Source organism: Mustela nigripes, chromosome 4 (genome assembly GCF_022355385.1).
Source record: "Mustela nigripes isolate SB6536 chromosome 4, MUSNIG.SB6536, whole genome shotgun sequence".
Taxonomy (NCBI): domain Eukaryota; kingdom Metazoa; phylum Chordata; class Mammalia; order Carnivora; family Mustelidae; genus Mustela; species Mustela nigripes.
In genome coordinates, this window is record NC_081560.1 from 62,631,418 (window position 1) to 62,646,510 (window position 15,093).

The 15,093-nt window shown below is 36.4% G+C and overlaps 1 protein-coding gene across 1 annotated transcript in view; it reads left to right on the forward strand.

Moving 5' to 3' along the window:
- Positions 1-15,093, forward strand: part of THSD7A (thrombospondin type 1 domain containing 7A) — a 469,954-nt gene that overhangs the window by 357,369 nt on the left and 97,492 nt on the right. The window contains exon 7 of the mRNA XM_059396774.1: positions 6,876-7,070. Within this exon, the coding sequence (XP_059252757.1) occupies positions 6,876-7,070 (195 nt within the window). The remainder of the gene's footprint in view (positions 1-6,875; positions 7,071-15,093) is intronic.

The following is a 15,093-nucleotide window of genomic DNA, read 5'->3' on the forward strand; positions in this document are numbered from 1 at the left end:
TTATATTGGCTATCAGTCAATAAATAAATATATAAGTGGCTTCCACTATCAGAGTCAGTGTGAAATTTTAAGGCAATTTCTGAAGAATACAAAAGACATCAACAATAATTCTCAGGATTGCTACAGAGTTTGTTTAGGTCTGGGGAGGGAGATCTGTTCCAAAAATGCAGTACTAGGGACTTTCTAAATAGTGTGATTCTTAAAAATCTTGGCTCTGTATCTGGTTTCTCTTTGCTTTAATTTCTCCTTTCTCTTTACCTCCCTCTCAATTCCATTACACGGATGTGCTTCAATTGCCTTCTGGAGGTACATTGCACATACTACTACTACTGTGACTGTTAAAAATCACCCATAGCAATCTGCACATTTCTATGACTAAAAAGAAATTAGAATAATGCAAGGAACATTTAGGGAATAGTGCTAAGCATGTATATCCCTGACATTAAATACAATTAATTATATTTTTACTGTATTAATGTTGTGTTCTTTGCTCATCTCCTAAGCTATAAAAACCTTGAAACTATAAAAACCTTCATAAACCAAGATTTATCTTTTATATTACATTTAAGCTCCAGTACGATGAATGCAATAAACTTTCAGCATATACTTTTACCAAGAAAAAGAAATCTATCCTCTGATCACACTTCTCATTTTGTTTTATTTTTATGGAAATTGACATGAATTTTTAGTGTAATTACTTCAAACAGATGTTCAATTCTCTTATCCTGATAATAGGAAACACAGTACAATGAAAGGAGATATTTTGGAAGAGTGCATGAAAGAGTTTGGTGAAGTTCATGAAATAGACCAAATAGGGAAATTGGAGGGTTGCTTTAAAGATGTCAAAATACATGTTTAAACTGATTAAATGATGAATTATTAAAAACGTATTTTTAAAATTGTATATGTGAAGACAGAGATCAGAACATACCAACTTAAACTGATTCAAATCTTGTTTTGAGTTTATAAAAATAAATCAAACATTTTCATTTTATTTCTCAACCTTTTATATGGAGTGTCACAAACAGGTTTAAGCTAGATATGCTTTAGTTAAGGCTTCACAGTAAGATAGAAGTTGTAATATGTAGACAATGGTTCATTCATTTCTTTCTGTGTTACATATTTCATGTAAAATGTACATTTTTGTAGGTTTGCTTAAGATGCCTAGAGCTTTATGGGGGAAAAATAAAAGTCATAAAGCAGTCCTTTGAAAATTTTATGTTGGAACATGTATGCCAAAAAAATGGTATATTTAATATACAATGACAAGTGTGTAGATTCTGAATGTTTATGATCTCATGTCCAGGATCTAACTAAGAAATTGTCCTCAGAAAGACTAAAGAAAAAAAAGAAAGAAAGAAAAAAACAAGTTGCATTAGCTGTTGCTAAATGAGTTGTAGAACCACATCATTCACTATAATGATAATTAGATTTATCAGCCCAGGTTTATTTGGATGCAAATTCAGATAATCAAAGTCTTAAAAGGTTCTATATTGGGGACATATGGTAGTTGAAAATATCCTAACAGTCAGGTAATAGATATGGAAAAATGGAATTTCCAAATGTTCAGCAGCTAAATTTTCATTCCTCTATATGGAAAGACTATAAATTAACCTGATATTTGGATTTGTACATGTTTAACTTACTATCATACATTTTCTGAAATAATGTCATGCAAAACAGTTCTTATCTAATTAAAATAATGTTTATCAATCAAAAACAACTTTCAATGTGAAGAAGAGGGATGAAATTATTTTCTGAAGCACATATAGGTAAAGACTTTATTTCCAGGGTCACTTCTTATATTAAAAATAAGATAGGAGTTGCACTTCTAGAATGTGGTTGAAAATCACAAATTATGGAATTAACCTGTGATAGCCGTAAACCCAGCCTTTCTTTCTCTCCTGTTTCCCTGATGACTCGTGCCTGGGGTGCTCCTGAACATTTAGCTTAAAAGCGCACACTGGGGGCTTAAGTGGGTACGAGAAGAATCAATGAAACAAGATGGGATTGGGAGGGAGACAAACCATAAGTGACTCTTAATCTCACAAAACAAACTGAGGGTTGCTGGGGGGAGGGGGTTTGGGAGAAGGGGGGTGGGATTATGGACATTGGGAAGGGTATGTGCTTTGGTGAGTGCTGTGAAGTGTGTAAACCTGGTGATTCACAGACCTGTACCCCTGGGGATAAAAACATATATTTATAAAAAATAAAAAATTAAAAAAAAAAGCGCACACTTCCTAAGGATTCCAGGTAGTGGTCAATGCATTGAGTTGATTAAAGCACCCGTTAAAAGCAAAGTCAAAGATCTTAATGATTTCATGTTTTCATGAACCGTTGCCATTTTTCCAATGGCTGTAAGCAAAAACATGTAACCTTGGACACGTCAACATGCCTAGTCTTTGTATCTGAGACAGTATACGCCACCACTATGCTTCACTGTGTCCCAAGGAACATCTTAGAGGGACTTCTGGGCTTTTCAGTTTCTGGACTTTTCGTAGGCGAAGTTTCATCCATTATTAACTCTCTTGGCATCCCGCATTCTCCCTATCACCATGCCAATTCAGAATGGCTAAAATCAACAAGTCAGGAAATGACAGATGCTGGCGAGGATGCGGAGAAAGGGGAACCCTCCTACACTGTTGGTGGGAATGCAAGCTGGTGCAGCCACTCTGGAAAACAGCATGGAGGTTCCTCAAAATGTTGAAAATAGAACTGCCCTATGACCCAGCAATTGCACTATTGGGTATTTACCCTAAAGATACAAATGTAGTGATCCAAAGGGGCACATGCACCCGAATGTTTATAGCAGCAATGTCCACAATAGCCAAACTATGGAAAGAACCTAGATGTCCATCAACAGATGAATGGATCAAGAAGATGTGGTATATATACACAATGGAATACTATGCAGCCATCAAAAGAAATGAAATCTTGCCATTTGCAACAACGTGGATGGAACTAGAGCGTATCATGCTTAGCGAAATAAGTCAAGCAGAGAAAGACAACTATCATATGATCTCCCTGATATGAGGAAGTGGTGATACAACATGGAGGCTTAAGTGGGTAGAAGAAGAATAAATGAAACAAGATGGGATTGGGAGGGAGACAAACCATAAGTGACTCTTAATCTCACAAAACAAACTGAGGGTTGCCGGGGGCAGGGGGTTTGGGAGAAGGGGGTGGGATTATGGACATTGGGGAGGGTATGTGATTTGGTGAGTGCTGTGAAGTGTGTAAACCTGGTGATTCACAGACCTGTACCCCTGGGGATAAAAATATATGTTTATCAAAAATAAAAAATTTAAAAAAAAAAATAGATTGGGAATTGGTTAAAACTCAGTTCAAATCTTAGCTTCTTTACTTAAATTTCTGCTTTTTGAGACAGTAAACTTCAACTTGTTGAGCTTCAGTTTTCTTTAAAGTAAAAATCAGATGTTAGTACCTATGTCAAAAAGTTGTAGAAGGTACAAACTTCCAGTTATAAAATAAACGAGTCATGGGGATGTAAGGTAAGGCATGGTGGCTATAGTTGACTATTCTATAATGTATATTTGAAAGTTGCTAGGAGAGTAAGTTTTAAGTCTCTATCAGTCGAAAAAAATTGTAACTCTGTATGGGAACAAATGTTAGTTGGATGTATTATGATTATTTCACAATGTATGCAAATATCAAAGCATTATGTTGTACACCTGAAACTAATGTTATCTTTCAGTCATACCTCAAAAAATTGCTGCAGTGACAATTACCTGAGGTGAGGTATACAATATTCATAGCACAGTGCTTGACAAAAGATGTGCAATCAGTAACTGCTCATCGATTGTTTTCATCTAGGTATACCCTGTATAAAGAGAAGTCTAAAGGGAAGTCCCACAGAGAAACGATTGATATCTGTATGGAGTCCAGATGAATCTGTAGCTACTCATTCAAGAAGCAGTCTGGTCCAATTCAAAACACAAGAAAAGAAAGGCAGAAAAATTCTAGAGGAATGATTCTCAGATTTTATGTGCGTGGAGATCACCTGGGGACCTTTATAAAAGGCAAATAATGATTTAGTGGATGGAATCTGAGAGACTGCATTTCTAGCAAACTCCAGCTGGTGCATATGCTGCCTGCCCACTGGATACACAGTAACAAGTCCTAGAGCACTTGAGTGCATGGCAACTTATGAAATACTGTACTCAAATCCATATATGTCTAATCCAGCATTCTGTTTCCTGATACAAAAGGTTAAAATTAATTGATTCCTTTATTCATTTAATGAAAGATTATTTAGTGTCTTTTATATGCCAGGCAGTGTTTTAGGTTATAAGTATAAAATAACAAGAGAGAGAAAGATCATGCCCTCATTGGGTTTTTAATCTAGTAGTAGGGTTAGAAGATAAACTTATAAACAATTCATTAGGTTCCAGTGGTGAGTAAAGCTGTAATGAAAATAAAATGTAGTTATTTTGAGATTATGTATGGTCAATAAAGCCTCCTCCAGGAAGGGGACAATTGAACCAAAACCTGAATATAGAAAAGTAGTCTGCCATGAGATCTAAAATTGTCATACAAAGGGAAGGGAGAATGCCAAGTCCCTGAGGCAGTGATAAGATTATTCTGTAGGAGAAAAGGGGGAAAAAATCATTATGGCTAGAACATAATGCCATTATGTGGATGCAGAACAACGCTGAGCAGTCCAGAGCCATCAGAGCCAGGGACTTACCTGGCCACGTTGGGAGGAGTGCAGTAAGGGCTGACATCTAAGGGAATTTAGAGGTTGAATCCAAGGTGGGTTTTAATAGCTCCACAGAGGATTAAGATGTGTTCTAGAACAAACGTACCTACCGGAAAATGCACCTGGCTAAGCGGAACAAGATGAGTGAAAAGAGCTCATGTAAGATACGGGACACAGGCTGAAAAAAAGAAGAAGAAGAAGAAGAAGTCATAAAGCAAGAAAGGTTGAAATTGTACATCCCTTCAGTTTACGAGAAAGAGAAATCTACCACTTTTGCTTTGAAAATTAATTTTATAATAGCACCCACATAGCATACTTTCAGTTGCTGCAGAATGAGTTAAATTTTTCTGAGTAGAAATGATTAAGTAACTATGAGAAGAAATAAAACTGTAATTCCTGGTTGATTATAGGCTGGAGCACCAAACTTGCCTTCCTTTTCACAGGATATTAGAAATGAAAGTGAAAGAAAGTAGATAGAACATTAAAAGTAGCAGCAAAGAACTAAGACATATGCGAGTCCCCTCTTGCCCTCAGAAAAAAGTTTAGTAGGAAGAAGAGTCATTATTACGTAAATTGTAAAATATTAAATACCTTTTACTGTAATGATTTTCATATTCTACCTTCAGTATCTATAAATCTACAATCTATCTCCATATTGTTTTCCTGGGATGTAAGCCAAAGCCTAAAGCCAATAAAAGCAGAATTAAAAGAGATCCCACAGATCACAGTAACTAAAGACTGAATGGTACAATGATGAGTCCATCATCATTTCAGTGAGTCTGACTTACTAGTAAGCAAATCTAATCATTTAAAGCCTTGCAGACTGGTGGCTTATTAATGTTCCACTTGACTTCTGATTGTGTCTAATGATACAGGGCCCTGCAAACTAGTAACTATTAACCTGTTAGAGCATTTCCAATTGACTTCTGATTTTCTATCTTGTTTTTCAAATGTATGAATAAAGGACCATACATTAACACGATGCTCCTAGCCTTCCATCAGTGAGAAACAGCTCTGCGTTGCTTTTCTAATAGCAGTGAAAAGTAGCATAATTAGTCACTCTTTCTCAACTGAAGGTGTAATGGCCCAAGGCACACGTTTGTGATATATTTATCCAGAATTATGGTCATGTTTTCTGGCAAAATAATAGATCAGCTTTTGCTTGTTTTTGGATTGTTTTTGCTCTGTTCCATTGATGTCATTGATACCCTACATTAACCAGCGATGCCGTAGAGTTCATTTCATATTCTATTTTGGTCATTTGTAATCCTTTTAGCTGTCTTTGGCATTCATTAATCACAAAGACATTTTCTTCCTCATTGGCCTTTTGTACATCTCATTGTATTCATTCAACAAATACTAAAGGCATGCCAATCTCTGGAGCTCGCAAGGTGAGGGAGTGGGGTCAGATGAAGCTGGGAAGAGAATCCGGAGCCAGGTCATTATAGGTCTTGTAAACATTTAAGAACTTTCATCTCTGTCTTAAGAGCAACAGGAAACTACTGATGAGTTTTAAGTGCTGGAGCGACACCATCTTTTGCGATTTGCTTACCTTGTCACTTTTCTCCCCCTCTTCCAATGGGACCACGTAGACAGTTTTATGTTTTAGCCTATTATTTGCATATCTTGGCTATTTCCAACTAACACAGTAATTTTTATGAAAAAGAAAAAAAAAAGGTTGCCAGTCATACAAAAATAAATTCTCTGGGAGACAGTTTGCAGAGATGCCTGAGTTGGTTCATGAAAATATATGGTACATGCTGTGGGTAGAGGTGTTATTAATAAATGATGATGTAAATGGTACATCTCCAATAATGCAATAAAAAGGGGAATATAATTCATTGATGTTCTTTATTGCAAGGTTAATATTATAAATAGAAAAGTCACTAACTGGGCAGCTATCTGTAGTAAAAAATACTTTTAGCACTGTGCTTGATCTATACACCTAAGCTTCTAATAATAAAAGAAGCTTCAGTTAAGGGTATATATTTATTCCTCGTGTTCTTTTAACATCTGGCTGTCGTGGGCATTGTTTTAGCTTTGTTTTTAACTAAGAACCAAATAACCTAATTTATCTTGGTGCCCATCTGGTTACAATGGCTCATTTTACATTTATTTAAAACTGATAGATTGTTTGTGACGATGTCTTCCCCAGGAGAAGAAGTTGACAGACAGCTGTGCAGAGATGCCATCTTCCCCATCCCTGTTGCCTGTTACGCCCCATGCCCAAAGGACTGTGTGCTCAGCATGTGGTCTTTGTGGTCCTCCTGCTCACACACCTGCTCTGGGAAAACCACAGAAGGGAAGCAGATACGGGCACGGTCAATTCTGGCCTATGCCGGTGAGGAAGGTAAGGCTGGTCCCCAGCTTCAGAAGTGGATTCACATTCCTTTCTGAAGTTGGCTTCCTTTTCTTTTTTTTTTTTTTTTTTTTTTTTTTGTCTTTCGTGGTTAAGGTGATGCTACACAAAAATCTACTTCCAGAATCCCAGCAATTCAAGGAAATTTAATATCTGTTGACATATGGAACAACTTCTTTTCCCCAAAATTAATCTTGAAAATAGATCTTTAATAAAAGAAGAAAGACTTTAAAAAGTAGTTGCTTTGCCTTAACTCTCTCTTAATAACTGCTTTCTAGTTTGAATGCTAAACCTGTGCAAAAGTATGAAAATGGCTTCCCAAACTCCAGATATGTCAGGTTTGATTATTTTTTTCTCTCTTGCAGTAGTCAGTTTTTCCCTTTGAGATGACATTCTGCCTTCTCATAAACATGCATATATGTTCAATAAAGAAATGTTTTCTTTTTAAAGAAACACCAGCATGATTATTACTTGAAGGAAAATTACATGGCTTCTCTGCCACTCGGGTTTTTGAACATAGGCTCTAAGATCCAGAAGTCTCATCCATACATTGTGTTCATTTTTCAAATATGCTGCTCCTTAATCACCTCATCCTGTTGGGGGAATAAAGCATGCTTTGTCATTTATTCATACCTCACTTGTGTAAGCTTTATTGTCGAGAAATATAAGGCTCTTGGTAATTATCTCTCAAGCTTACATACAAATGCTAATTTGGCCTCTGTGTGACTGGGTGATATAATGTCATACTTAATCTTGTCATTCTTGAGAATACCACAGGACTAAGAAAAACATAGAAGTCATCAAGCTCTATCACATTAAGGCATGTTCTGTCTCAAGAATATAGGTGTATATTATTTAAACCTTACCATGCTGAATGACTCTTCTCCTCATTCACAGTTAGCACTAGTAAGTAATGATTTCTGTTTGTAATTTGCATGTGTTTCTCTGTGTATATCCCCAAAAAATAAATTGTGGAGGAGTTTTTAAGCTGCCAGTTTTATTTTTCTACTTCTGAAATATTTTGGTGGTAGAAACCTGATAGTGTTTTTATTTCATCAAACATGCTGTCTATAATATAATAGCCATGCAAAAATGTAATTACCTTAGTCTTAAGACCTGAGAGAAAAATTTAGCTTATTTGACACAGTCAACCAATAGGAAAATTTAGAATTTTGTTTTAAAGTGTCCCAAGGGGCACCTGGGTGGCTCAGTGGGTTAAGCCTCTGCCTTCGGCTCGGGTCATGATCCCAGGGTCCTGGAATTGAGCCCCGAGTCGGGCTCTTTGCTCAGCAGAGAGCCTGCTTCCCTTCCTTTCTCTCTGCCTGCCTCTGTGCCTACTTGTGATCTCTGTCAAATAAATAAATAAAATTTTTAAAAATAAATAAAAAAATTTTTTAAAAAGTGTCCCAAAATATTTTTCTGGTTACCTTAATATAAATTGAACCATTTGGTGCCCCTGCCCCAAAAAAGTATATCTGGGAACCAAATAGAGAACTAGAACATTTTAGAAAGTTATATTCCTTGTCTTGTCAAACAGTAACTCTAACCTTGCATAGATTATATTCAGACTTCAAACTCTATCAGCTCAGATTATGTCTTGGACTTCATTAAAATTAGATCTGTGGTCACCCTGCTTCCTATAAATCTATTATACTCTGCAGACACTTGCTGTGTGACTAGTAATGAGTGACTTTTCGCCCCGTGAGTCACATGGCAGAGATTTTTGCCATGCTTGCAGAACCCACCAGATCATTATTTCTCTAGACATGATGCTTCACACTGAAAGGTCAGGAAATGCTTTAAAGGCAGAAATTTATGATTGATCTTTGATGTGTATCACCCACTTAGTTTGAAAGGGTGAGACTTCGATAATTTTTAATTAAGTCTAGTAGCTGCATCATAAGCAGGCCATGCTGGAAAATTATAGATGTTTATATAGTAAATCATAAAGGCATGAATTCAAAACATAATTTTAAACAGAAACCATATAGGAAGCTGTCAGTGGAGAATCTGCTGCTGCTTGTCTCTGTTAATAACAGTTATAAAAACTGGTATAATTATAGAAGATATTTAAAGAGGAATCTGTGTTTCAAAAACTATTTAGTACCCATTATTCGCTGGACATGGAAACATTTTCTTGCTCACAAAATAAGTCTTGTAATTTTGAACTCTTCTTAAAATTACTCAAAAAGTTCATTTGCAGGAAGTTTTAAAATGTGGCCCCCTGCTAATTAGATGACACTTTATAATTCTGCACCAAAGTAGGTCTTTCTAGTATTCCCCGAGAATTAATGTTTGTATGTATCAAACATGTTCTGAATTTTCTAAATCAGAAAATTACTGTGATAACCTTAAGGGGAAAGTTAACATTATTAAAATTAAGTATTGAGTGTTTAGACGTACAACTTTCTGGTGAAATAAGTTACAAATCCATGTGCAAAGTACTAATCTGGATTTACAAAGTCAATGCTGCTTCACAAAATAAAAGATAACCTTTTGTTTATCTCAGGCGTAACTTCACTGTTGAACAGTATACTGAATATTATATGACCTCTTGTATTAATAAGAGCAAATTGAGTTGTTTTGTAGTAACTAACAGCTCAGCAGCTTAAAAACTTTTAAAAAAGAGAAACTATTGCTTCGTTATGGGAACATTGCCATGGCATTGGGTGGCTTTCCAAGGCAGTCTCAGCTTGCACCTCCAAATGAAGACCCACTCCCCAGTGCCAATGGAAGAAGTTAGTTGGAAAGTCTGGTGATTTCTAACCATCAGCATTAAGTTCTTCCATACAGAAGGGACTTAAGTCATTCCTACTGACATTTCATTGACCAAGCAAAATCATACAATCATGGCTTGAAGTTGAACCTAACTTGAGTCATGGTGCAGGGTGGGAGAGATGTAATCCTAGTGTGTGCTAGAGAAGAGGAGTGCTAGCTCCTGGTCTTACCCCTGATATGCTTAGTTTTCTTATGGTTTGTGTGTCTGCGTGTGTGTGTCTCCATCTATCTCTATGTCTGTCTCTGTAGATGTATGATAAAAGATGATTCTCTATGCCCCCAATTCAGGAGATAAACCAAGCTTCTCCAGTTGTTGAAATGTTAGGACTTTTATCAATGATTTCTTTGTTCCTACTATGTGAATGATAGAGTACAGAATAATACGTCCTCTTCCCCATACTACTTTTTCTTTCTTTCCCTTTCCTTCTTCACTTTCTTTCTGGGCTCTCTCTGCTCCTGAACAATTTTCTCTAAAAAGTCATTTGGTGGAGTCGAGTGGTTGAGCATCTGTCTCAGCAGGTGGGGGTCTGCAGGCTTCAGAGTGGGTTATCAAAGCCCACAATGTAAATGCCAAAATAATATTAATAACAGAATATAACCTATTACATGAAATAGGAAACCATGGATCCATATTTCATATAAATAAATGAATGTATTAACTGAGCATCTAACCAAGAGCGTTTTATTTAGTCTCAAGTATCTCTGTAATGGAGAAGTATTACAGACACCACCTTAACCCAAGGATCAAAATTTAAATTAGTGGTAGTGGAGCAAAGAAACTTCATGTGTTCCTGGTATGATGCAATGATAAAATGGCATCAGGTCTGTGACGTCCCTGTCAAAGATGCATATTGTAGAATATAATCATGAGGAAATGTCCCAATTAAAACACCGAAAAACAATAACTGATCTTTAATATCCTGAAGAGCCAAGGAGCACTTAATCATGAAAATTAAGAAAAAACTGGGGGTGCCTGGGTGGCTCAGTGGGTTAAAGCCTCTGCTTTCAGCTCAGGTCATGATCCCAGGGTCCTGGGATCAAGCCCCACATCGGGCTCTCTGCCCATCAGGGAGCCTGCTTCCTTCTCTCTCTCTCTCTCTCTCTCTCTGCCTCTCTGCCTACTTGTGATCTCTGTGATCTCAAATAAATGGATAAAATCGTAAAAAAAAAATTAAGAAAAAACTGAGGGATCTATTCCAGATTGAAGGAGATTACCAAAACATGGTACTTAAATGCAAAACTTGGTTATAGATTTTTCCACTGTAAAAAGGGTATTTTGAGACAGTTGGAAAATCTGAATAGGTATGAGGAGTAGATAGTAATAATGTGTCAATGATTATTTCCTAGTTTCCTGATCTCAAATATTGAATGTGTTTATGTAGGAAAATGCCCTTGACTATAAGAAATAAACATTTAAGTATTTAGGGTAGTGAGGTATCATTTCAACAACTTTGTCCAAATGATCCAGGGAGGAAAATTATTGATAATATATTTTGAATTTTCCTACAATTTTAAGCTTGGTTCAAAATTTAAACATAAAAAATTAATTAAAAAACAGATTGAATATAATTGCTTTTCATGCAGTCTTGAGGAATACTTTATAACCTATTGTTAGCAACAAACAAATTATCACAAAAGGATTCTTATCCAAATGTCATTTGGAAAGCAAATACAAATGGTAGCAACTAGAGATAGTAAATATGCTGGAGAAAGCAAAAATACATCTTTTAAACTTAAAAAAACAAAAGGGGGAGTGTGCGTGTATGTTTAAATAAAATTGGTATTTCACTCTTTGGCATTGTATAACTCAAGGTAAAAATCTTCCTTGTTTTGGGTAAACTATGGGGTGGGTCCCAAAATACTTTAAAAAATATTTGAGGAGGAGGATGCAGAGATCATGCCCAGATTTTTGTAGTTTTCTATAGCCTCTGAGACTCACATAACCATCCAGGCCTTCAGTGGTCCCTGGTTTGCTGGCCGCAAATTGGTGGCTCAGGTGTATGACCAGGAGCATTTTTGCAACAGTGACCTTTCTGTGCGACCTTGACCCTATTCCTTGGACTTGCAATTGCCTCTTGTTTCCTCTCGGTTTTATAGAATGATTCGTTAGTGTCTCAGGCCTAGCCACACAGTGCGGGGATAAGTGTGCAGATGTTATTGGCCCTGAACAAAAATTGTGTTGGGAAGATATGAAAGGAAGCAATCTTTTAACACTTCAGCCTGGCATATTTTTAATATATAAATAGTAGTATGTTGAATTTGAATAAGAAATTAAAAATTAATGTTAGATTTATAGCCATCTGAATTTTTTGAAACCATGTTTAAAAAGAAAAATTGATTTTCAAAATATTTTCCACTAAGCATAATGACAACTTCTGTTAGCTCTCATTACATAGTTAATTATCCTTACAGGAGCAAGAAATGAGAGGATTTTTTTTTTTTGGGGGGGGGAAAGTTCAAAATGACCTGATACTATAACTTCATCAGCCAATTTTATCATGTCTTTGCACCTGCTTTATAAATACAGAAAATAGATGCAAAGTGAAATAGAATTTTGCCAATTTTTCTCACATAATTAGCAGTCTTCAAAAATCATATTTTAAAATATAAAACATTGAAGAGGTAATATTGATATTTTAACTTTGGGTTTTCACAGATAAAGAGCCTAAGGATTCCTTTTATTCCTGGACAGATTTGAAGAATCCAGAATCCATTACATGTACAGACTGGTGGATTCTGTCTTCCAAGTAAAAGTACTGTCACTTCCTCACCCTCCATTCTTGACTTTGAAAACGAAGTTCTGTTTCAGTCTGTCCCTGCATGACCACAACCGCCACACCAGATTTATGCAGACCCCACAGTGGAATGTCTTCTTCCTCTCTCTGCATGGGATAACAAAGGAGGGGAATAGAGATGGTGTGCGACAGCGAAATCTTCTGAGGTTCTCCGTGGCTAACGTTCATCCCTTCAGCTCCCCGAAATCATGCCATTGCCAGTGTGTTTTTTTGTCCAGGGGTGGTCTGCTGTCAGGGGGATCCGGGCTGCAATAAGCAGGCAAAATTACAAGCATTTTAAAAACTGTAATTCATAGTACACTGATAGCCACTTCTTAGCATGAGCCCCGTCCACTTTTTTACCCAAATTGCCTGTTGTTTCTCTGTGTGAACTTGGGACTCCAGTGGACTGCATCTGTATTGCTAATTCCCGCATCACGTCTGCCTGCCATGCCTTGGCTTTTAGTAGCTCTTCTGCTTAAGGAAAATGTTCCCTTCTTTCTCTCCCTTCCCAGAACGCTACTTCTCAAAATCCCACTCCTTCAAAACTCACCTCAGCACCTCCTACTGAGAGGCATTCTTCAGCTGCCCCAAAATGAACAGAATCTTAACACTTTTGAATCTCAATGGTGCTACCTCTTTTAACGTGATTACTGTATTCCGCCTAAAATTATACCCATCTGTATGCTTGCCCATCCCTACTACTTTTCCCCACTGCTTTATAAATAAGATCCCTGAGAACAGCAAAAACTATTTCTAACCCTTGTAGGTATCTGTCTCTTGAAGTATTGGCCGTAAACATTGCGTACTATAGAACTCAGTACACATGTTTCCACTTAATGTTTTGAACACGGTTCTTTTATCTTTTCAGTCTTTTCATTTAAATTAGAAGGACTTCAGTGCCGGAAACAGAAACACTACAGCTCTGTTCAAATGTATGTTCACACAGACAGCATTTATAGGCTTGAGGTGAAGAGGAAAAGTCACTTTTTCATTTTTATAAGAAAAGTTTCACATTATAATAGTTGGTATTTTAATAGAAGTGTGGACGTTAAGTTATACAGTAGAATTTCATCGAAGGATTATGAAGTCTTTCCACTTCACAGAATGAAACCTATATAGTCACATTAGTATGAAGCATATATTTTTATGGGTCCGAGAATTTTTTTAAAATGCCATTTATCATAAATTTTGTCATAGATGACATTTTATAATTTCCCCAGTACTATGGAAATATTCCCACGTCTCTGGAATTAGATCTTCCCATAAATAATAAATAAATTCAATATTATATCTATCAATTTTTCTACCGTAAAATTATTCCCCAAACAACAGGACGATGCTGCAATGACTGATTACCCAAGCCATGCTTTTGAAATTGCCATATCGTTGTTATAATTAAGACCACTTTGGGGCTTATCTGCACGAGTATCCTGACATCAGACCAAAACTGCTGATGTGGCTTTAATGTGGATTGGGGCAAGAAAATAAATAGCCTTTCTGTCTGTAAACTTAACTGCCATCTTGCAGTTCCTTGACACCCTATGCTAATGCCGTAGAAGTTTTTTTTTTCCTATCACATGTTCTAAAGCCAACGAGTCAATTCCAATGTCAAAAACAATTATAAGAGTTTAGAATCACAGTTAAAACAACATACATACGCCCACAGTGAAAATGAGGTAAATAAATGCTTTTTTCATAGAAGATCAACAATTTTACTATTAAATAAATATAAAGGTAGGGTTAAAATGATTAAAGTGTATACGTTTCACGCCTATAATTAGGTGTTTGTCTTAGAGATAAGATTGGGTAAATCTAGAGCCTCAGGGAATGGGTTATAAGAGCTATAAGAGCGCTCATTTACTTCTCCCCGATCCAATTAGTGTTTTAGAATCCCTTCCTATTCAAATCCTAAACTTCTTTTCAGAGGCTGCCAGCGTCACTGATCTGCGTGATGGAGGACGGTCTGTGATCTGTGACAGATGTTTTCACCACCATGAAGCAGGGACTTTAATGAAATGCTGTTTAATGCAGGTTATTCTGATGTTGATCCCCTGCTCAACACGGTATAAATGATTCTGAATTGCAGTTAAATTCTCACAGACACTGCCTACCGATGTATTTGCTGAGTTAGAGGGTGTATTAATAGTAAGTGAAACAGTAAATGAAGACCATCTCGGGGGGTAGTTTGTCTATGACTTTTACTCATGTCTCAAAGTTGGGGGCCCACTTCTGTCTGAGGATCACTAGCTGTCGAATCACCTTTTCTTGTTTAACAACCAGGTATTTTCTTCTTCTTCTTTCTTCTTTCTTCTTTCTTCTTTCTTCTTTCTTCTTTCTTCTTCTTCTTCTCATTTTTGATTGTATGTATTTTCTTCTTCTTCTTCTTCTTCTTCTTTCTTCTTTCTTCTTTCTTCTTTCTTCTTTCTTCTTCTTCTTCTCATTTTTGATTGTATGTATTT